General features: G+C 37.8%; 1 protein-coding gene across 1 annotated transcript in view; it reads left to right on the forward strand.

Moving 5' to 3' along the window:
- The window catches only part of med27 (mediator complex subunit 27), a 238,276-nt gene that overhangs the window by 110,941 nt on the left and 103,267 nt on the right, over positions 1 to 24,068 (forward strand). Inside the window, exon 3 of the mRNA XM_060841477.1 lies at positions 1,945 to 2,075. Within this exon, the coding sequence (XP_060697460.1) occupies positions 1,945 to 2,075 (131 nt within the window). The remainder of the gene's footprint in view (positions 1 to 1,944; positions 2,076 to 24,068) is intronic.

The raw sequence follows: 24,068 nt of genomic DNA on the forward strand, positions 1-24,068 counted from the left end.
ATCAGGTCATCTCTCAATTGCTGGAGTAATGCCCCCAGTTTGTCTGGGTTAACCTGTTCATTATATTCTCTCAACTGGGATTATCGTTTGTATTTTTTTTCCCTTTTGATATGAAATCGCAGATTTTTCATGTTATAGAGCAATTAAGGGTGAGATGTGACTAACTTGAGTTGCTACTGAATTATGTGGCTGTTTCTCTGGCACTTTTGCTTAGTGCTGATTACTAGATTGTAAACATCAGGGGACTTGGTGATGGTAATGCCATTGAAGGTCAACAAGAATAGTTGGGTTCTTTTTTATTCCCAGATGGTCAACATTGACATTTGAGTGATGTGGTTGTTACATATCATGTGTTGGCTTAAATCTGGATGTTGTCCAAGTCTTCCTGACTGCAGGCATTGACTGCTTCATTATATATTACAAATGATCACTACAATCATCAGCAAACATCCCACTTCTGTTTGTTTTCTTAAAATACCATCAGTAAAGCTGTAGAAAATCTTTGGGCCTAAGGTGTTGAGAGAGGAGCCCATTTTATATTTATCTAGGCTTTTGACATAATTAAACCTCTCCAGCTGTGCAACTACTGGAACATTATAAGAAGAATGACATTGGTCCAAATAAAGAAATGAGAATGCCAAAGTATTTCTCAATCGGTAGCGCTACAGTTTGAGTCCATTGTGCACTGACCCTAATACCTTGAGTATTACATCAGCAATTGAATTCTCCATGATGCAAAACAAATTGAACGCAGAGTTGACGTAGAAGGTGGTAGTGAGGCATATCCCAAAACTATATCACAAAATGAATGTATGAAAAATATCAGGAAAACACAGCTGGTCTGTTGACACTAGGTGTGATGAAACATTATGTATATGTCATCCCTTTTTCTTCTCCAAAGCAATCTCGCAATCTTCTGGGAGAAGTTAAAGACAGTGAAAGAAACATATAAACATCTCTTGGAAAATAAATTTCAATTAAAACATGAGTACACGATTAAGGCAGGGGTGTAAAATGAAAATGGGAGAATTCTGGACAAATATCAGGAAGCATTTTCTCTCCCAGTTTCAGTGTCTAGAATGATCATGAGGTAGAGAAAATCAGAACTCTGCAATCATTTCAGAGCCAGGAAGGTGTTATGAAGAGAGGATACAGATTTGTCTGGGGTGATGAGCCAGACAGACAAAATACACTTTATTTTTTTTGAGTTGTGATAACAAATTCCATCTCTCAAATCATTCAGTTACAGTTATTGTTTCATGTTCATTGCTAAAATTATCACCAGATCTCCAGCTTGATCTTAAAGGCATTTATTTCCTAAATTCTTAAGTTGTACTTTAAAGAAAGAAATTGATATTGAACCTAAATTTAGCAAATAAGTATTTATAGGTATTGGATGTCAGTTTGCTTGCTGAGCTGGAAGGTTTGTTTTCAGATGTTTCGTAACCATTCTAGGTAATATCATTGAGCCTCCGGATGAAGTACTGGTGGCATGTCCCGCTTTCTATTTGTATTTAGCTTTGTTTGGGTTGGTGACATCGTTTCCTGTGGTAATGTCATTTCTTGTGGTGACAAAATTTCTTTTTCTCAGGGGGTGGTAAATGAGATCCAAGTCAAAGCGTTTGTTGACAGAGTTCCAGTTGGAATGCCATGCTTCTAGGAATTCTCGTACGTGTCTATGTTTGGCTTGTCCTAGGATGGATGTGTATGTGTGATTGATAAGATGGAGAGTCTTTTGGACTGGCATTTTTTTTATCAATTAGCCGTGGTTTTCCATATCCCTCAATGTCAACAATCTTCAGAAATACTTCTTTAAAATATTATTATTGTTCACATTTCACTATAAAAAGAATTGCTATCTGCTAGGATCTAAGTGTTGCCTGGATTTTGTTATATATTGCTCTGAATCTGATTGATATCCATTTATTTCCTTTTTCTTTTCAGCTCCAGTATCATGCTGGTCTAGCTTCCAGCCTGTTAAACCAACAGTCTCTGAAACGTTCGGCGATGCAAATGGGTGTATCTGCAAAACGTCGGCCGAAGGTTCAGCCTACTACACTCGCTCTGCCACCTCAGTAAGTTTGCACTGCAAGCCATTCATTGCAGACAGGTTAATGGTTCCATGTTTTATGTAGAGTTCACTCATTTTGAAGATAGCTAACTTTTTAAATTCAAATTATGTAGGCCAAGCTGGGAAAATTTTATTTCATTTGCACTGTCTTGCTCTCAGGCTCTGGGTTTCCATGGAGTTATTGTGGGACAACCTCAATGTAGAACCAGAAGAAACTTTAAGAATGGGGCTGTTTGGTAGGTCTCTAAAGACGTATCTGTTTTTCATATTTTCCTGCCAACTCACTGTATACTAAAGGAGAAGAAATACTTGCAAAAATGTTTTAACACGTGCAAGCATGTCTGGGCAAAGTGCAGTGGGCAACAAAGCTTCAAGTATGTAATTCATCCTAAACCCTGGAGTGATATTAATTTAATGGTCTGCATTTTGTTTTAAAGAAGGACATATTTAATTATCACTCTCTGGAAAACCTTGCCTTAAAACTAAATGTAAAAATGTTTGGGATAAGATGGTACCTTGAAGTACTATCTCCCAAGGTTCAATGTTCATTCACCGTTGGCAACTTCAATTAAAAATGTGAATGTAATTTTTGTGTGGATCCCAGCGGCTCAAATTGTTCTGCTTGCTTCTAATTAGTGAATAACATAAATAATAATGTTGCAATAAAATTGTTTCTGTAAGGTATTCTGAACTCATGGAGTCACAATTAAGAATATTTCCAGTGCAACGTTGAATGTTAAATGCCCATTGTGGCTTCTACATGTATTTTTCATGTCATCTGTAAACACATGTTTGAGTCCTGCTTAAAGTAAAGCTGCCATAGTCTTACCAGCCCACGGGGCTGCTCTTTCTTTAGAGAGAGATGACTGGTGGTTGTTTAACCTGTGGGTCACCACACATCAAGCAAGGGGTGAAGTTGAGAAGAACAGTCCTTCATGGTAAGCTCAGCTGGTGTGTGAACTAAACCCATGCTTTTTTGTGTCACTCTGCATTGCATTGCCAATCAGCCATCCAGCCAACTGAGCTAATAACCCTCAAAAGAGTAAAATCACCACAGTCCTGAAGGGCACCATGCCATATGTGTAGTGAGAGGTTGAGAAGATAGTCTAGTGATGGTGTCACATTCTGGGGACCTGTTTGAATCCTGCTTCAACAGCTTGTGGATTGTAAATTCAATTAAACTCGGAATTAAGAGTCTAATGATGACTATGAATCTATTGTCAATTGTCAGGGAAAACCCATCTGGTTCACTAATGTCCTTTAAGCAAGGAAGTCTGCTGCCTTTGCCTGGTCTGTGTCCTTGCCTGGTCTGGACTGCATGTGACTCCAGATCCACAGCAATGTGGTTGATTCTTAACAACCCTCAGGGATGGGCAATAAATGTTGGCCTAACCAGCAATGCCCTCATCCCATGAATGGAAAAAAAAGGTTATAGTAGTCATGCATTATATAAACCAGTCAGTAGGTGCTATAATGCATCATTTAGATTTCTCAGTGACTGCTTCATTTTAAATTTGTTTTTTTTCTTATTCTGTACTGAGTTCATTTTTAAAATAGGATTTGCTTGTTTAGAATGTATTTATAAATTTATCTATTTATCTCCTTTACTGCTTTCAAAGTTGTTAGCTAGGACTATTGTAGAATGCTTTTAACCATTCTGACAGGGAAACTTGTGTACACAGCTGTAACCAGTACATCTCTAGCAATAGCTTTGAAAAGAGGTCTTTCAACTTTCTATCAGACATCCCTCCTTTTCCTTGGCTTAGTACCCATTGCACTTCAGTAGTGAAGTAAACTGTCAGGGGATAGTTTGATCATTTAAAATACCTGTTACTATCAATAGTTTTCTTTGTTTTCAAATCCCTCTATGACCTTGCCCTTCCCTATCCCTGTAATTACTTCTGTCCTCCAAGCTATCAAAGATATGCGTGCCTCAAATTCAGGCCTGTTGTGCCATAACTGCACTATAATTGGTTGCCATGTTTGCAATTGCCCAAAGTCCCATGTTCTGGATTTCTATCTCTATGTCTCTTTGCCATTCAACTTGTCATTTTGCTTTAAGACATTCCTAAAGCCTATCTCTTTGACCAAGCTTTTGGTGTTCTGACCTAATATCACCTCATGTGGTTCAGTGTTGTATTTTTTACATAATGCTCTCATGAAGTGCCTTAGGACAGTTCCTTGCATTACTGGAAATACAACTTGTTTTGACCACAGCAAGAGTTGGATTTTAATATTTGTACTCTGTACTCTGTAAAGGATGTTTGTCTACCAGGGTATGTAATGATATTGTGGTGCATTTACATTGCAGAGAGGCATCATTTAAAAGTGGCTACTTATCCTCTTTTTTTTTAAACAATGGAAAGCAGGTTTATAATGCAGATTGTATTAATAGAACATCTACGCAGTGGTAGCATTCCTACCTGTGAGCCAGGAGGCTTATGTCAACTCCCACCTGCTTCAGACGTAAATAATAACATGGCTGAGCAGATTAATTAGAAAATATTTAGAATAACTGTGCCCTATGCGAGGTAGAGTTGAATCTTAAATAAATTGTTTGAAAGCGTATGGAGAGTGAACAGGTGGATTGACAGCAACAGCTTTTTTCTACCGCAGTAATCTACTCCCCTATCTTAGTGAGGTTGCAGTATAAAGAGAAGTTTAATCAGCAGAAGCTGATACACCAGCATTCTCTGAACTATGCCAAGTGTAAATGAAGTGCAAAATATTTCCTGAAGTCATCGAACTTCAAGATCACCCGTTTGACCAATAGCCATTTGTATCATGTAACAAATTCCTGTGGTCACCAGTGTCGACACCAATCAACGTACTGTACAAATGTGATTTTATTTGACCATATGGAGAATGGTGCTATTTATTTCTAATATATTAGTTCTGCCTACCCAGTGGGAATTGAGTCAGTGCAGTTGAACCATAACTGTTTGATTCTGATTTAATTTGTGCTACACAAAATCTTAAACCTATTTCTGAATTTGCTGAGTCAGTAACTTGCTTAACTGTCATTTAATAATGTTTCCAATCCTTTCACAAAAATATTGTCTTTGCTTGTTTTTGTAATATTTTTTGTGATCTGAAGTACTTTTTTTATATCTGAATTTAGAAATTAAACTCTTCAATTCAATAACTACAAATTAATAGGTAATTTCCTTTTGTTGAATTTAAATCCAGTGTGACGTGCACATTGGAATGATCCTCGCAAATGGTGTTACATTCATAATGAATGCATTCAGTTTAAGAAAATAGCTAAATTGATAATGTAAAATTAAATCAATTATACAAATATTTTAATTTATAAACTCCTCCATCAAAATCCTTCCAAATTTGTTTTATTGTGCGCACTATCTGTAATATTTCCTCATCATTTGAAGAGACAAGGTAAATCCATCATGATTATTTAATCAAGATATTGATTCTGTTGCAGTCAGATGAAAAGCTGAATCTTTCTTGCTGACATTTGTATTATAGTGTGTAGATTAACACTGTAGATAGGATCATTCAGAATTTATTGTGCTGCACCATGTGGCCCAAGCTTTAATAGGGCTAACCTGACCACTGTTTAGTTCAGTCCCTTTGTCATCCTGAATAAATCACTGCCCCACTAATTGCACTTGGCTAACGAAAGGATATGCTTTTGACATCATACTGTTGCTACAGTTTAGTGCACAACGTACATGAACATAGTGCTGAGCACTACACTGTGAGAGCTCTAAATGTGAGGATATGGTTAAGAAAGCAAATTCTTAGTGCATGCTGATTCTGGTTACAGTACAGGAATTCGAAATGGGAGGATGTAATTTGGGGTTCCTGACAACCAAACCTATGAATTGATCAATCTCTTCTCAATGATCAACAAAGTAATGAATGAAAATATGTAGAATATTCTCAAAAGCAGATTTTTAATTTAGCTGATAATATTCAGCACTAAGGTTGACATTCTTTCTTCAAAACAATAATTATACAAGAATTACTAGGAGGTGTTTCCCTGAACAGTGTGTGCATACATATTGTTATATATCAGAGTTATAATGTGTGGTCCATTGAATGAAATTAATTATAAAATCAGCAGCAACAGCTTGTATTTATACAGCAGCTTTAACAGCAAAAAATGTCTTGAGGCGCCTCGCAAGTGCAGTTGAGTAAAACTTGACAGCAAGTCACCTGAGATTAGGTGACCAAAATCTTACTCTGAAAAGGTTACCAAGTAATGTCTTGAAGTGGGGAGATCCACAGTGAAGACTCCACAGAGGCTGGCATCCTGACAGCAAGTCACCCTTTATTTACACACGAACAGTACTTGACTCTAGTACTGCCAGGCACTCCCCTTTTTAATCTGTCAGCCAGGACACTCTGGGCTGTTAATCTAGTCCGATCAGTGAACTCTTATTCTGTGAAGTCCAGCAGCTGGCCTTATGATTACTACACACAGGTCTTTATGGAGGGAATTATAGGAGTTTGGGATTTGGATGACCATAAGCCCCCAAGACATAGGAGCGGAAATTAGGTCATTCAGCCCATTGGATCTGCTCCACCATTCAATAATGGCTGATAAGTTTCTCAAACCCATTCTTCTACTTTCTCCCTGTAAACCTTGAGCCTCTTGATTCTCAAAAACCTATCTATCTCCATCTTAAACATACTCAATGACCTGGCCTCCACAGCCTTCTGTGGCAATGAATTCCATAGATTGACCACTCTGTGGCTGAAAAAGTTTCTCCTTTATCTCCATTCTAAAAGTTCTTCCCTTTACTTTCAGGTTATGCCCTTGGGCTCTAGTCTGCTACCAATGGAAACATCTTCCCAACATCTACTCTAGTTAAGCCATTTAGTATTCTGTATATTTTGATCTTCTTCATCCTTCTAAATACCATTGAGTATTGACCTGGAGTTCTCAAACATTTCTCATACGTTAAGCCTTTCATACCTAGGACCATTCTCGTGAACCTCCTCTGAACATGTTCCAGGGCCAGTGTATCCCTCCTGAGGAATGGGCGCAAAAATGTGCACCATACTCCAAATGTGGTCTGACCAGAGCCTTATAGAGCCTCAGAAGTACATTGTTGCTTTTATATTCGAGTCCTCTCAAAATAAATGCCATCATTGCATTTGTCTTCCTAATTACTGACTCAACCTGCAAGTTTACCTTGAGAGAATTCTGGACTAGAACTCCCAAGTCTCTTTGCACTTCTGACTTCTGAATTTTCTTCCCATTTAGAAAACAGTCTATGCCCCTCTCCTTCCTACCGAAGTGTATGATCTCGCACTTTCCCACTTTGTGTTCCATCTGTCATTTCTTAGCCCACTCTCCTAACCTGTCCAAATCCTGCTGCCTCAATGCTACCTGTCCCTCTACCTATCCTTGTATCATCTGTAAACTTACCCAGAATCCCCTCAGTTCTTCATCTACATCGTTAATGTACAAAGTGAAAAGTTGTGGTCCCGACACAACCTAGTGGAACACTATTTGTCACTGGCTGCCATCCTGAGAAGGATGCTTTTTCCACACTGTGCTTTCTGCATGGCAGCCAAGCTTCTATTTATGCTAGCGCCTTGCCTTTGACACCACAAACCCTTATCTTACTCAGTAGCCTCTTGGGTGGCACCTTGTCAAAGGACTTCTTCAAGTCCAGGTAGATAACATCCATTGATTCTCCTTGGTCTAATCTGCTCATTACTTGCTCAAAGAATTCTAGCAGATTTGTCAGGCTTGGTGAAGCTCTGCTGACTCTGCCTTATTTTACCATACGCTTCCAAGTAGTCAGGAATTTCATCCTTTACAATGGATTCCAAGATCTTACTCACGACAGAGGCTAGGCTAATCTGTCTATAATTTTCCACCTTTTGCCTTACTCCTTTTTAAACAGGAGTGTCATATTAGCAATTTTCCAGTCCTCTGGGACCATTTCTGATTCTAGCAATTCCTGAAAGATCATCATTATACCTCTGCTGTCTCCGAGAAGTCTGGGGTGTAGTCCCTCTGGTCCAGATGATTTATCCACCTTCAGGCCATTTAGTTTTTCAAGCATGTTCTCCCTGATGGCCACCATACTCAGTTCTGCCTCTTCATCACTTAAATTTTTGAGATATTGCTCATGTCTTCCACCGTGAAAATTGTTGCGAAGTAATTATTCCGTTCCTTAGCCATTTCCTTGTTCTTATGATGCCTCCTGTAGTTGCCTTTATTCAGCAGTAATACCATTACCTCTGATTCTACCTTCACCTTCTCAAATTGCAGACTAACTTCAATCATATTATGAACACTGCCTCCTAAGGGTTCCTTCACCTTAAGCTCCCTTATCAAGTCTGCCTCATTGCACAACAGTAAATCCAGGTGACTGATGGAGCAATAAGAAAGTTACAGCATAGAAACTAGCTATTTGCCCAATCATCTGTGCTAAGATGAACACACTGTTTCTGCTTAAGCTATTTATATTTATTAATATGGATATTTCATAAATCAAACTATCATACTTTCAATATTAACTTCACACTTAGTTGCTTCTATAAACCCTTTTTTGTCATGTTAACTGACAGCAAATCCAGAAAAAAACGTACATCTGTCTTAGCTTGTCAGGACTGGAAGTTTCACGTTTGTGAACGGTGCTGAAACAAACAGCAATATTGCATGAAAAATATCCATTTGTAACTTTATGGAAATTATTTTGAATAAATTTCAAAAATGTACATGCTTCATTTCTCAGCTTATTCAGATTTGTTGAACTTTTAATTCTCACATACCTAAATTGACTTTGTTTGATTCCTATGTCTTGTTCATCAAAATTATTTGTGCGTAAAAACTGACTAGCAGATGAGCAACATATCCATACGCGCACAGAGAAGAGCAAGTTCAGATTAGTACTTCAACTTCAATGTCCTGTTGATCAAATTGTGTAGGGAGTGAGATTTTACTCCACAAAGATCTCAACTTGAAGTTTTGAAATGTTAGCTTTTGTATGTTGTAGTAGAAATATCATGGATGGACATAGGAACAGGAGTAGATCATTCAAACCTGTTCTGCCATTCAGTCAGATCATTGGTTGATATTTGGCCTAATTCCATATACTTGCCTTTGGACAATGTCTTTTTGCTTAACACAAATTTCTCTATCTCTGATAAGAAATTACCAACTGATCTGGCATCCATTGATGTTTGTGGAAGAGAGTGCTAAATCTCTTTCATGCTTTCTGTGTAGAAGTGCCTCCTAAAATCTCTCCTGGACCTAATATTTTAACTATGTGCCCTAGTTCAAGAATCTCCAACCAGCCTTTATTGACTCTGATTTTCTCCTGTTAACATCTTGAAAACGTCTGATCAGATCTCTCTTCAACCGTCTAAATTCTAGAGAAACAGGTGGCATATTAGTATTCCTCATGTAGCTAACTTTTGTGAAAGGAGTCCATTATTCTGCTAAATTTTTTTAATACTTTTTTTTAGGGTTACTTAAGTTAGAATTCTATTAAATGACATCTATCATTAGGTGTTTTGATCTCTTGAGCATCAAAATTTTGGAGACAGTTCTTAATTAATCATAAATTAATTAATGATTCCATTAATCTGTGATATATTTGCTTGTGCAGTTTTACTTTTGGTGTTAGTATGGTGATTAAATGTCACAACTGTTTGACATAATGTGAACAAACTAGTTGAGATCAATAAAAAAAGTCAACACATTTTTGAAGTTTACAGAGAGAAATTTTAAGCTGAACTTGCCCTAGACCTGACCAAAGATCATAAGTTAAACCAATACAATTGAGTTACCAAAACCATGTCTCATTTCACCAATTGGATAGGTGAGATTAAAATTTCCTCTGGATATATCAATTTGTGATTCTGTCCCCTGATATAACTGGTTGGTGACCCAGCATATAATCGTTTTTGCATATTTCCCTGAACTTGCATTAAAACAGGAATTTCAACTTTATACACACCTGTTCTTTAACTTTTGCTGTTCGTTGATTAGTGTTATTTGTTGCACTTCTATACCAATGTTCTATAATTATTTTGTTTATTTTCATGCTTCTTTGATTATATAATTAGTATCCATTACTTTATTGATTTTATTTAAGTTACTTTTTAATGGAGATGTAAACTGCAGCATAATTTGTAGAATAAATTGAATTGATTTCGAACTTAGGTACTGCTGATATTGGAAATAAGAGAGACGAGCACTGGACCAGTGAATGAGTTAAGATTTCTGTAGCTGAAAAAGCACATGCTGAAATGCCATAAATTGTGTTAACTAGAGATGTATATTGATGCAATCATGAGTGGCTTACTTGTGGGGTGACTCAAAGCCATTTACTGGAGTAGTTTGCAAGTTCTTGTACAAATAATAAAATGACAAAATACTGAGGCTGTCGAAATCTCTAAACATTGAGATCCTCGCTTTTCGTGCACTTTGCGTGCAACAAGGAAGAAAACCTGGGATTCAAATGAACTATTCAATGACCAAAACACAACATGAAACGCTAACATCATCCAAACTCAGAAGTTATAAACATCAAGCCTATAAATTAAGGACTGGCTAAATAGTCTAAAGTTCTGTGCTTCAGACAAGTAAACCATTCATCAATGTTATTTTCAAATCCTTTTGCAGAATGTTTTCAGCCTTGAAACTTGCATTTCAGCCTGTCCTTGTGTCATCAAATTTGCTACAACATACTTCATTAAAAGAAATATTGAGGCCCCAACACATTCTTATGATAGCCCAATAGGTGCAGTTTGTCAACCAGAAAGCAATTTATTTATCAAGACTTTCTATTTCCTGTTAACTCCTCCTCTACCCATGCTAACATATTACACCCAACACAATGAGCTCTTGTGCATAAACTTTTACATAGCATCTTCTCGAATGTCTTTTGGAAATCTAAGTAAGTCGCATTTACTATTCCACCTCCTTCATGTACCCCACTTGTTACATCCTTTAAAAAAACTAGCAAATTTGACAAAATTCTCCTTTCATAACATTGACACTGCTTGATAGTTTTGTGAATTTTAGGTAGGGTGATGCTGTTTCTTACTTTAAAATCTTTAACTGTTCTCTCTCATCAGAATTTAAAATTTTCCATAATGTGTCAGATTTTGGTTTTTCACAGTTAAGAAATGTGCTTATAAATTCATGGAAAGCATGGTTAGTCAATAGACAGATGTTTTCTCCAGGGTGGGAGTGTGCAGAACTGAGGCCATAGATTTCGGGTGAGAGGGCAAAAATTTAAAAAGGACCTAAGTGTCAACTTCTTCAAGCAGAGGATGGTGTGTGTTTGGAATGAGCTGCCAGAGGAAATGTAGAGGCTGGTACAATTACAACATTTAAAAAGCATCTACATGGGTACATGAATAGGAAAGGTTTAGAGGGATATGGGCCAAGTGCTGGTAAATGGGGCTAGATTAGGTTTGGATATCTGGTTGGCATGGACGAATTGGACCCTGTTGTGCATCTCTGACTGTAATTGCTTCAGATCTGTCAAACCTGTTTACACCAAATTCACTGTTTACTAATACTGGATACTTATGACAGTTACTTTAGTCACACTCTATGGCCAATACTGTGTTCTTCAGGCACCTCCTCAATCTGTGACAAATATCTGTTGACTGGCAATTTGTATGCAAGTACTAACTTCCTAGTAAGTGCCTTATTGCTAACATTCTTCAGACAATTGCTCAACCAGCAAGTATCCAGGGATAAATGCTAACACTTGGTGAGTATAAAGACTGCAGGAACGCACCCCTATGTTTATACTACTTTACAGGTCGATTTTTGGTATTTTAGATAAAGTATATGCACACGTTTTAACACAACTATCAAATGAGTATTTGCAATTCATGACCATTGGGAAGAGGACTCCTAGCTTCATTCCAATCTCTTTCTAACTCATTCTTAAATAGTTTTTCTGACCAAATGCATTGTAGCCTTGGCTTTCCTTCTAACTGCTAAAATATATTTTATGCTTGATAGTATACTAAAAAGGAGGTCCTAGAATATCTAGTCTAGGCCACTTTGTTAGCCATGACTCACTTTTATTTTATTAAAATAATACTGTATTTGACACTTAAGAGATGCCAAATTTAAGATGTCAAAATCTGTGACTATTCCAATGCATACACATTCAGACTTTTCATCATTAAGCTAATGGGCAGAAGAAGTTCATAACTTGGGACTTACTAATTACATAAATTTGCTGAGGTGAAGTGTACTACAAGCATGGCTGATGATTTGTGGTCATTCTGCCTGTCAACACCCAGTGAGAAGGAGTGGAATGGATTTTCTGACTTTTCCTTGTTTGATTGTAATTGATATGCTTACAGATTGAAAGATGGAATTGCCAATCCAATATAGGCACTTAGCTGGTTAAAAGCTGATTGTCAGGATCAGTTGGAGTTTTCACCAAATTTGTAGTCCGATTTGTTTGTTCTGAAAATGACCTGGATTAAAACACTAAAAGGTTAATACAAATTCTGAAATGCCACACAATCTCTACAGTGTGGGAGCAGGCCATTTGGCCCATCAAGTCTACACCAACCCTCCAAAGAGCATCCCACCCTCCTGTCCCATACCTGTAACCCTGCATTTCCCATGTCTACTCCAGCTAAACAGCACATCTCTGGAGAGTGGGCAATTTAGCATGGCCAATCTACCTAACCTGAACAACTTTGGATTGTGGAAGAAAGTGGAGCAATCACCAGAAACCCATGCAGGTACTGAGAGAATGTGCAAATTGCACACAGATAGTTGCCCAAGGGTGGAATCGGATCTCGTCGTGCAACTCCCTGGCACTGTGAAGCAGCAGTGCTAACCACTGTGCCACCCATCATTATAGATTAAATGTAGAAATCATAAATTTGCCCAAATACAACATTAAGATAAATAAGAGTCAGTTTACAGCTTATTGCTAATTGTCTAGTCCAGCTGTGATTCACAGGCTTTTGGTTCCCCACTTAAATTTTATTTCAAAAAATGCAGCTAGAATGCCTCTTTTTTGCTTCTGGAGAGTTTACTGTAGAAAATTCAGAGCTCTTCCAATAGAATTCTCTGTTTGCAGGGATATTAGACACCGGTCATGATTCAGCCAACTCCCACCAAAGCTGTTAAGTTGGAGAGAAGGAGAAAAGTTGTTTTTTTCACTCCTTGCTTTTACATTTTACACACAGCTTGGTTGGTCGCACGAATTCTCTTTAACTGACATTTTAAAGTATAAATCTCTATTTCAAAAGGTGGCTTGGGTTAGCTTTCATCTGCTGTGATTTTGAGTATTGACGAGTTACTTTATAAGTTTAACTCCTGAAGTTATTGGGCAATTATACTTTGGTTAATCATTGTTTGGGCTAGCTATTGTCTTGTGTTTTCTGGTCACGTTGACAAATCAATGCGTACTTTTTGGACTGCCTCAGGGAGGCCAGGAGTTTGAAACTGGAGGGTTTCCAAACAGTGTTACGAATCAGGGTAAACTCTCCTGCTTAATTTAAAACCAACAACACAGGAAAGATTTATCCTGTGCAACAAGCTGTGAAAATTCGATAGACCAAGATCTAATTAAAAATTAACAATTTTATTTGTTAAAATAGAACAACTAACTAACAAATATTTACAACTCTGTCCTATAACCAATCCCTTTTATCTTCCCCTTCTACAATGCTAGTCCTATCTGGCCTGTAATGTGGACCCTAAGTTGAGCAGATCTGCTAGCTGCCTCCCTGGAGTAGGTACTTAATGCACCTCACAGCCAGCCTCTTGTCCATTGAGAGAAGCTTTCCTGGTGGTGGGACCTTCATGGGGAGACATCTGTGTGATTCTCTGCTGTTTTACCTTGGAATAACTAAAAATACAGCTCAGTTCTGTGCAGGTTCAGATCAATGGAAAGTATGCAGACTAAAGATATGAATTTTCATGCCTTGAATGATTAGTAACAATGTAAAATTGGCAGGCCGCTTTCTTGAATTTGAAGTACCTTCTAATGGAATAACTTGGGATATAAGAAGTTCTATCCCATTGTATGCTTGGAGTTGTGAAATATATTTAATTTTACAATAATTTCCATCAACATTATTTTTGTATAATGGACTCTGCTCACTTAAACCAAAGATTTCAGTGAATTTTATCTGAATGGTTTGTTATAAGTTTTTGAATCTGAAGGTGAGTGAAAAATACTTTGCAGATAGTGTCACAGAAGTTATTCATGCTGTTCAGGTTCACCGTATGGATGTTGCGTATGTATTTGGATTAGAGGGTTCTTGTACAAGGAAGATGACTTGCATTCAAAACACATTAGTAGACTTCCTTGGCAGGCATGACCTTCACCTTTTGTGAATTTATGCTGTCCTGCAGTACTTTTGCTTCCAATCAATGAATACCTTTCTGTCACTGGCAAATGTTCTTCTACTGTTGCAGAACCCATCAATTTGTCTGTCTCCAAATGGGTGCATCCTTTCTCGTTCCTCTTGTTTTTGAACTGGAAAATGGACAAAAGTGAAACCGGCCTCATTTTTGTTTTGAATTGATTAAGAATGACAGCATAATTGATGTAACCTATCGAGAGGAATGGTCTCTTATTCTGAGACATTAGCTTGGTTGTGATCCCAAGGTGCAAAGATTAAACATTTAAGAGCATTGTGCAGCAGAAGTAGGTTTCCATTTACTATTTTTTCCTCAATTATACAAGAGACCATTCATTCCAGTGAGTTTCCTTGCTCCTAATGGAACTAGCTACACTAATCCTTTTTTATCTCTTATCTTTTAGTTCTTCCCTTTTGAGATATATATCCAATTTCTGTTTAAGCAGTATAACAACTGCCTTAATAGCTATTCATGGTAGGCTATTCTATGTTTTGTTCAACAAAAACGTTGAGATTGAAAGATCATATGTCACGTAGGCAGGCCTAGACAGAAGCACAGAATGGACCCACAAATCTGTGAGGCATAGGAAGGTTGTCATCTAACCCTTCTCTCTCCATCATCACCACCACCCCAAAACTAAGTGAAAACCAGGATAAATCTATTACTGTCTATTATCATCCTTTTAGTCTTCTCTGGACTCTGTTCCCCAGCACCACTTGCTTAACAATAACCTACTTATTGACTCTTGTTTTGGCTTCTACCAGTGACTGTCCACTCCTGACCTCATTACACCCTTGGTCCAAACACAGACAAAACAGCTGAACTATAGAGGTGAGGTAAGAGTGATTTCTTTTGACTGCGCATGTCATCATGGAGCAAAAGCATGTTGCTCTTTGGAACCAAATGGCTTAGTACTAGCCCAGAAATAATGTCTGTGAATGCATTAGTTGTATCTTCAATTTTTCAATGTCACAGTATTCAAGTCTAGAGTCTTCTGTTAAAAGGAATAATTTAAGTAGCAATCAGAAGATGTTCCTTGTTGGGTAGTTGTGATTTTTTTTTTCTCTCAATGGAAAACAATTCATGTTATGTACATTATAAATCATTCATACAAATTGTTAAATTGTTTGGATGGTTATAGGCTCCCACGTTGCCATCCATTTGGAAAACACCTTTACTGCTCGATATCTGGTTAAATTGTGGCATAGGAATCACGATAAGATGGGACAAAGGGAAAGAATTTGCTGCCGAAATAATGTGAAATTAGTGGCATTTTTATTTATGTGCAAATGGTGCAGGCAACTTCAGGCAAGGGGCAGATATACGATTAAAAGCAAATGTATAAAATTTGCTGTTTGAATCCTGTTGCTATTCATTTCGTGAGATTGGCACTTCACTACCTGCTTCAGCATCAATGCGCATTTAATTTCAAGAGGTTGTTGTATTTGTGCATTACATCTGAACTAAACCGATATTCCAGAATAGTAAGTACAATTTTAAGTAGCATTTTTAACAACGTGTCAATTGATTAGCAGTCATTAGCAATCTAACACTACAGTTACTATTATAAGCCTATTTTTTTCCAAGTTTTTCTATTTTAAACAATGGTGCACGAGTCTTGTGTTGAAGTTACTTTTTTTTCACTAAATTGTGAAGGAATATACAGTAAAGCAGAACCAGCCAAAATGAATGGTACAAAGCTATGTCTTTATCTTGTAGTACTTGTACTCTGATCATAATAAAAATGATTTCTAAAAGGCTTGCTTGGTGTTTGGCCCTCGGTATGTATGAGAAGCACAGAACTTGAATATCTCATCAACAAAGCAAATGTGATTCAGCTCAGCTTCAGTTGAGAAAACATATTTGAGACAAGCTTACAGAACAGAAATAATGTATAATTAAATAGCACTGTTCACAAAAAATGATCAGGCTAGTTTCAAGAGAAATTAGCTTTACAAATCTTCTAGCATATCTGAGATGACTAGTGAATGTGCAGTACTGCTGTTAGATTTACTTAGCATCTTGCTACCAATATGCCGCTAATTGTGATACTCCACCCTGCTTCAGTTTACTTCACACAAGTACTAAGCAATTCAAAATTTCTGTGTCTAGGCACAACCCAGTTTTGGAACGATGTAATCTATAATTATGCTGTTGGAGTTTTTTCACAGGGCATGTGAACGTAAGATTAATAGTTTGCACACAATTTACACGTCAGTAAAATCCTGGCAGTAACACTGATTTAATATCCGGTTGATACCATTCACTTGACTTCGTAGAAGGCATTTACTAAGGTTCGTGATCGAGGCTTCTGAATGCGGTCGAGGCATATGGAGTTATTTATGAATAAGTTGCTGGGTCACCAGTATAAGTAAAGAACAAGCGTATGAGCATGATGAGTAGTGATACATGCAGACAGTATTATTACAGTGTCAACCTGCATACAGTACTTTTGACATCTTCCCTCTGCCATTAGAGTAGAGTACCCTATCAGGATAGCAGACAATGATTACAAATATAAGTAGTTCTTTTCTAATGCGATGGTTCTGTTCTTGTGCAACCCTGTGTTTTTAAAAAAGTCATGCTTTAGAAACAGCGCTTAAAGTGTTGATGATGTAATTGCATTACAACCAATGTATGTTTTAAAAGTTCGCACGTTAGAAAGTATTCCCAATTTATCAATCACACAGTGAGTTTGCATTAGTGAAATGTGCGTTATAGCAGAACAACCTGTAAAGTAAAAGAAATTTGGATAAATTAAATTGGTTTGCCAATGAATGTAATTTCACGTGAAAAGTTTATTGTAATACATATTGATGCAGAAGTGTAAAACGTAAGAATGATGATAGACTGTTATTCACTGACATGGATGGGAAACAGATACAGGTGTCATTATCATTCATCTGTTAGAAATGTCCTGACAAAATCAAACTATGGGTCAATGTCAGAGTTGAGTTGCATGTTTTGTTCTCTTCTTAAAAAATAATACGGAATTAAGGGTAAAAATCTTGCCTGGAGTATTTTAATTTGAGCACAGTGAAGATTAGAATATTAACAATTTTGAACTGGCTTAGGGTTATCTTATTCAACCATAGAACAGGTAAAGTACAGAAGGCTCATTGTGTCTGTACCATGTCTCTTTGGGAACTACTCAGTTAATATCAAACTTCTGTCTTTTCCTTGTAAGTATTTTTGATCATCCAGTCTGGACATCTTTTGATACACCTCTGGGCTTGTGGGGATTGAACCCAAACCATCTGGCTTCTTTTTTAAAAGTGATTTACTTCCCACACCCTGATTTGTTTGCCAATCACCTTTTAAACCATGTCCTCTGGTTGTCGATGGGAGCGGTTTTTCCCTGTCAAACAATCAAAATCAGTCATTTGTTCAGTTGTCACTTGAGCAATTCTTCTAGTTTCACCAGCTCCAGTTTCACCAACCTATCCTCTTAACTTGAGCCAGCTTCCTTCACAGTCTTGAGATTTGTTGAATTGGTTAAATTAATGACTACAGTGGTACTTCTGCAATTGACACTGGGTTGGTGAGCAGTGCCTGAGAGAAATACACATTGAAAAGTTTTAATTACTATATCGTTTGTTAAAACCTCATTGAATTGTAACTCCTTAGCTTGTGAAAAGACAAATCAGCTCTGTAGGAATAGAAATAAATCCAAATTCAAGGTTTAAAAACAACATGTTTTTCATTACAACATTAATAAAAGCCCTTGTGGTCTCAAGTAGGAGTATACTTAAGAGGGAAATCAGGAGGGCAAAATGGGGACATGAGATAGCTTTGTCAAATAGAATTCAGGAGAATCCAAGGGGTTTTTGCAAATATATTAAGGACAAAAGGGAAACTAGGGAGAGAATAGGGCCTCTCAAAGATCAGTAAGGTGGCCTTTGTGTGGAGCCACAGAAAATGGGCGAGATACTAAATGAATATTTTGCATCAGTATTTACTGTGGAAAAGGATATGGAAGATTATAGACTGTAGGGAAATAGATGGTGACATCTTGAAAAATGTCCAGATTACAAAGGAGGATGTCTTGAAACGGTTAAAAGTGGATAAATCCCCAGGACCTGATCAGATGTACCCGAGAACTCTCTGGGAAGCTAGAGAAGTGATTGTTGGGTCTCTTGCTGGGATATTTGTATCACCGATAGTCACAGGTGAGGTGCCGGAAGATTGGAGTTTGGCAAACATGGTGCCACTGTTGAAGAAGGGCGGTAAAGACTAGCAAGGGACCTATAGACCGGTGAGCCTGACCTCGGTGGTGGGCAAGTTGTTGGAGGGAATCCTGAGGTACAGGATGTACATGTATTTGGAAAGGCAAGGACTGATTAGGGATAGTCAACATGGCTTTGTGCATGGGAAATCATGTCTCACAAACTTGATTGAGTTGTTGGAAGAAGTAACAAAGAAGATTGATGAGGGCAGAGCAGTAAATGTGATCTATATGGACTTCAGTTAGGCGTTCTACAAGGTTCGCCATGGGAGACTGATCAGCAAGGTTAGATCTCGTGGAATTCAGGGAGAACTAGCCATTTGGATACAGCACTGGCTCCAAGGTAGATGACAGAGGGTGGTGCTGGAGGGTTGTTTTTCAGACTGTAGGCCTGTGACCAGTGGAGTGCCACCAGGATCGGTGCTGGGCCCTCTGCTTTTTGTCATTTACATAAATGATTTGGATGTGAGCATAAGAGGTACTTTAGTTTGCAGATGACACCAAAATTGGAGGTGTAGTGGACAGCGAAGAGGGTTACCTCAGATTACAATGGGATCTTGATCAGATGGGTGAATGGGCTGAGAAGTGGCAGATGGAGTTTAATTCGGATAAATGTGAGGTGCTGCATTTTGGGAAAGCAAATCTTAGCAGGACTTGTAGACTTAAGGTCCTAGGGAGTGTTGCTGAATAAAGAGACCTTGGAGTGCAGGTTCATAGCTCCTTGAAAGTGGAGTCGCAGGTAGGTAGGATAGTGAAGAAGCGTTTTGTATGCTTTCCTTCATTGGTCAGAGCATTGAGTACAGGAGTTGGGATGTCATGTTGCAGCTGTACTGGACATTGGTTAGGCCACTGTTGGAATATTGCGTGCAGTTCTGGTCTCCTTCCTATTGGAAAGATGTTGTGAAACCTGAAAGGGTTCAGAAAAAATTTACAAGGATAATGCCAGGGTTGGAGGATCTAAGCTACAGGGAGAGGCTGACCAGGCTGGGGCTGTTTTTCCTGGAGTGTCGGAGGCTGAGGGATGACCTTATAGAGGTTAAAAAAATTATGGGGTCATGGATAGGATAAATAGACAAAGCCTTTTCCCTGGGGTCGGGGAGTCCAGAACTAGAGGGCATAGGTTTAGGGTGAGAGGGGAAAGATATAAAAGAGACCTAAGGGGCAACTTTTCACAGAGGGTGGTAAGTGTATGGAATGAGCTGCCAGAGGATGTGGTGGAGGCTGGTACAATGGCAGCATTTAAGAGGCATCTGGATGCCTATATGAATAGGAAGGGTTTGGAGGGATATGAGCTGGGCGCTGGCAGGTGGGACTAGATTGGGTTGGGATATTTGGTTGGCATGGAGGGGTTGGACCGAAGGGTCTGTTTACATGCTGTACATCTCTGACTCTCTCTATGATTGCTAGTACTATTCAGTTTGCAAAACTGGAATCTGTACTATTGATATGATGCTGGTTATTCTTAATGCAGTTGAATGTCTGATCATTTTTCAACTTGCACTGCTCTAACTATTTCAAAATGAATTTTTAAGATTTGAAATAATTTTATTCACTAAATAATTAGAGTACACACTCATTTTTAACTTGGCTAGTCATTGATTTATTTGGATGTTAATTGCCCACAAGATTCTGTCTCGTGACAAACCAAGATTCCAGAAGGTTTACAGTAAAATGTGCTGAGGTTTGCTCTTGGTTTCGTAAATCGTATGCTCACACCTGGCAAATACTCAGCATGGCAATGGTCGGAATTAGGACTATTTTTCATGTGGAAGATATGCAACTTGTATAGATTCAGTCAACAGCTTATTTCCATTTAGTGAATTTTCCAGGTGATTAAGTCTATCTTAAGTGATCCTTCACCTTTCCTGAGCTCAGTAAGACAGACACGCTAAGCAGAAAGGACTGAAGGTTTGGCTACTGGTCACATCTATTGTATTACCTCATTTAGGGCAATGATAGGGAGAATACAAGTGTTACACTACCCCTGAGCCTTGAAGAGTAAATCAGAAATATTATTTCTTATTTCTGTACCTCCATGTCCTTCTGAAATGTGCATTTTTGTGAATGATACATAACATGACTTGACTTCAGCTACCTGCCGGATCATCATGGTTAAACGATGCTGCTCATCTAGATCACGTGAAGAATTGTAAGTGAAGGGCTTCAGGTACCTGTGGAGCTACGCATCAACACTTGACCCCAATTTCAGGTGATAGAAAGGGAGAAAGATTGGCAAACTAATAAAAGGATATTAATGAGGAAGGGAGGAATTTGCCATGTTAATGGCCATCACATTACACAATTTCCACATAAGCTAGTGTCAAAACCCCGGGGAGTTTGATTTCGCTTAGTTGTATAACCAATTACAAAACCAACATCTAGGGCATTGTGTCACCTAACATTGAAAATTAGTTCATTTCAATCTTACCAAGTTGGTAGTGTAATTGTAAGCTTTCTTGGTCATTATTGCGGTGCCACCTGTCTAGTGTTCAGTGGATCTCAAGTGCAGAGAAGAGAACAAAAGGATGAATACAAATGAGTCTTTTTCTCTCCCCACCTTGTACACTGTATGATGTAGAGTCTTACTTATGAAGATTACTAATACCTTCAGTTGACTGACTTTATTTAATATCAGAGCTTGACCAATGATCCTATCATCTAACCCACTTCTTGTATCCTCTTGTCTTTTTGCAGTGCCACTGTTTGTTACACTATGTAGTCCCTTCAATTGCTGCACGCATGCATATCTTAAAAGAAACATTGGTCCTTCGTAGCATGTTTTTTTCCCGTGTTGGACGTGTTCAAATACTCTGCAGTTCTGCAGCTGTGTGAGATAAAGGAAACATTGCTCACCTCTATCCTATTGCTCTTTCTGCCTGTTGATCTGTAGCTACTTTGTTTTGTAGGCCGAATGGCGATTTATATGCATCTGTTTCGGTGGGCAATAATACATAAATGACAATTTAATCTGTTTTTGGAGGCTATGACGGACATTGGTACGCACACAAGAACACCTCAGTCTTCGCTGTGACCTTTCATATATGATGCAGTATAAATTTGTGCTCCTGGAAACATCATTGTGTTCATGTATACGATACTTGAAGAATGCAATTCTGGAAGCATAATAAAATATGGAACAAATCTTAACAACACGAAAAAATCCTGTGTTGGATCCAAACAGCAATTATCTAACATTATTGATATTTTATATATACCTTGGGTTTGGATATTTGGCTATTTTGTAATTTTAGTTAACAGAAATTAATTGGGCAGATGTAGAATCGTAATTCTGGCTGGAAATGCAATTTCTTTTAAAAATTAGAAAGTATATTTTCTTGCAACAATGGACTAGGGAGAATGCTGCTTTTTTTTAAATAATGTACACTAATGTATCAAGTGGAGTTTCTTCACAAAAGTAAAACTTTGAATTGTGCTTGTGGGGCACTGACTGCTTTGCTTTACTTTCCCTTCCTGAAACTGTCACAGATGTTCAGCTGTTACCAAGAGAACAGGAGCGAAGGGAACTGTCAAGAAGTGTGAAAGCTTTTAATCTCCATTTGCACATGGTGCATTTTTCCTGCCCAAATATGCTATTTTGCTTAAAGATTTGGCACCTAATGCTCTTTTATTAAACATTGTTAATTGGTGTTGGGTGAATGACTAGTTGCAACATTGCATGAAACTTGTAGCAACCTGTTCCAAGTCATGATGCAGTGTGGGTTTAAAATCTACTTGTGTTTAGTAATAAGTTGTCAATCTCTGATTTTTTTCAGAAAAGTGAATTTGTTGGTCATATATGTTGATTATAATGAATTAATATGAAGTAAAATTTAACATAATTTACTGATATGATGGTCCATGCTATACTATACCAATTTGTGGTCTTGATTATCAGCAAAATGATATAAGTATGTCTTTATAGACATTTTTCCTTTGTCATTTCAATACTCTTTTGATTACAGTTTTGGCACCATTGGTAATCTCATTGATTTATTTTGCTAATTGTACATATGTTTTCTTTTAAAAAGATTTGATTGTAGGAAGTGAGCTTAGACTAATTTACATGGGAATCGGGTACTCAACTGTCTCCAGTTTCTGCCGTCTTTGGAGTGCGAATTAAGTCAAGTGGCAATTAGTTTGTCAGGTTATATACAAGTTTTGATACAAGTTTTTGGTAAAGAACAATATCAAAATTGAGTCAAATGTATTTTCAGTTGAGAAGTTAATTGGACTTCCATTGTGATAGTATCATTCTCCCTGTAATGTCTGACCATGTTTACTATTTCCTTCTATGGTTACTTTGGTAAGAGAGACTAGAACCTGAGGGCACAACCTTAAAGTAAAGGGAAGAACTGAGATAAAGAGAAACTTCTTCACCTAGAGAGTGGTGAATCTATGGAATTCATTGCCACAGAAAGCTGTGTTCTTCCAGCTTGCTGCCTGTCTACAGAAGGCTGTGGAGGCCAGGTATACTTAAGGCAGAGATAGATAGGTTCTTGACTGTCGAGGGGAACAAAAGTTACAGGGAGAAAGTGGGATAATGGGGTTGAGAAACTTATCATCCGTGATTGAATGGTGGAGCAGCCTCGATGGGCTGTGTGGTCTAATTTGAATAGCTTTTCTAAAGTACTGAGCCCTTCTAGGCTGGATTCAAATCTTGGTCCCAGGAGTGCAGCTAGAAATTCTGACACTCTTGATCCCTCAGCTTTTTAAAACAAGGTACCAGTTGAATTTAACTTCATGCTACAGTAGTACCGACTGCTCCTAAAACATTTGTTTCTACTCAGTAGCAGTGTCTCACTCCAAATCATTTCCATTGTAAAGGTAGTCTAGCAATGATCCAGTTCCTCAAACCTGCTTTTAGTAACAGCTCAGAAGGTTATTGAAAGCATTAACTGAGGCCATGGTAATGGTCACATAACCATTCTGTGTGTCATCTTAAATATCATATCAGAAGGAGGCTGCTTCATGAGAATATTGAGTCTGAGCCTGATCTTTTCTCCCTAGTTGCCGTCAGATGTAGACCTTTTCCAGTAAGTGGTCATGAAAAAAACCATCAGAAATGAATGCTTTGGCTGATAATTCTCTCTCTTCCCCTTGGTATCAAAAAAAACTCAAGTATGGTAGTCTGGATAATTCAGTACCACAATGTGAAATCATTTATCCAACCATTAAGGATAGCACATTTTGAAAGAAATTAAAGTAAATTCTGCCATAATATTTTGTTTTGCTTTCTTATGTAGACAGGAAACTTGAAATTACTGGAAAAACCATAGCTGTAGCATCTTGGACTGAACCAGTTTCCCTTCATACACTGTGGCTGTACTCAGAGTTTCTAGCAGTTTGTTTTGATTCCGATTTCTACAATTCAGTTTTTTAAAAGTAATTTATGAAGATTGATAGAGAGAATTATTTAAATATTT

Source organism: Hemiscyllium ocellatum, chromosome 21, assembly GCF_020745735.1.
Source record: "Hemiscyllium ocellatum isolate sHemOce1 chromosome 21, sHemOce1.pat.X.cur, whole genome shotgun sequence".
Lineage (NCBI taxonomy): Eukaryota > Metazoa > Chordata > Chondrichthyes > Orectolobiformes > Hemiscylliidae > Hemiscyllium > Hemiscyllium ocellatum.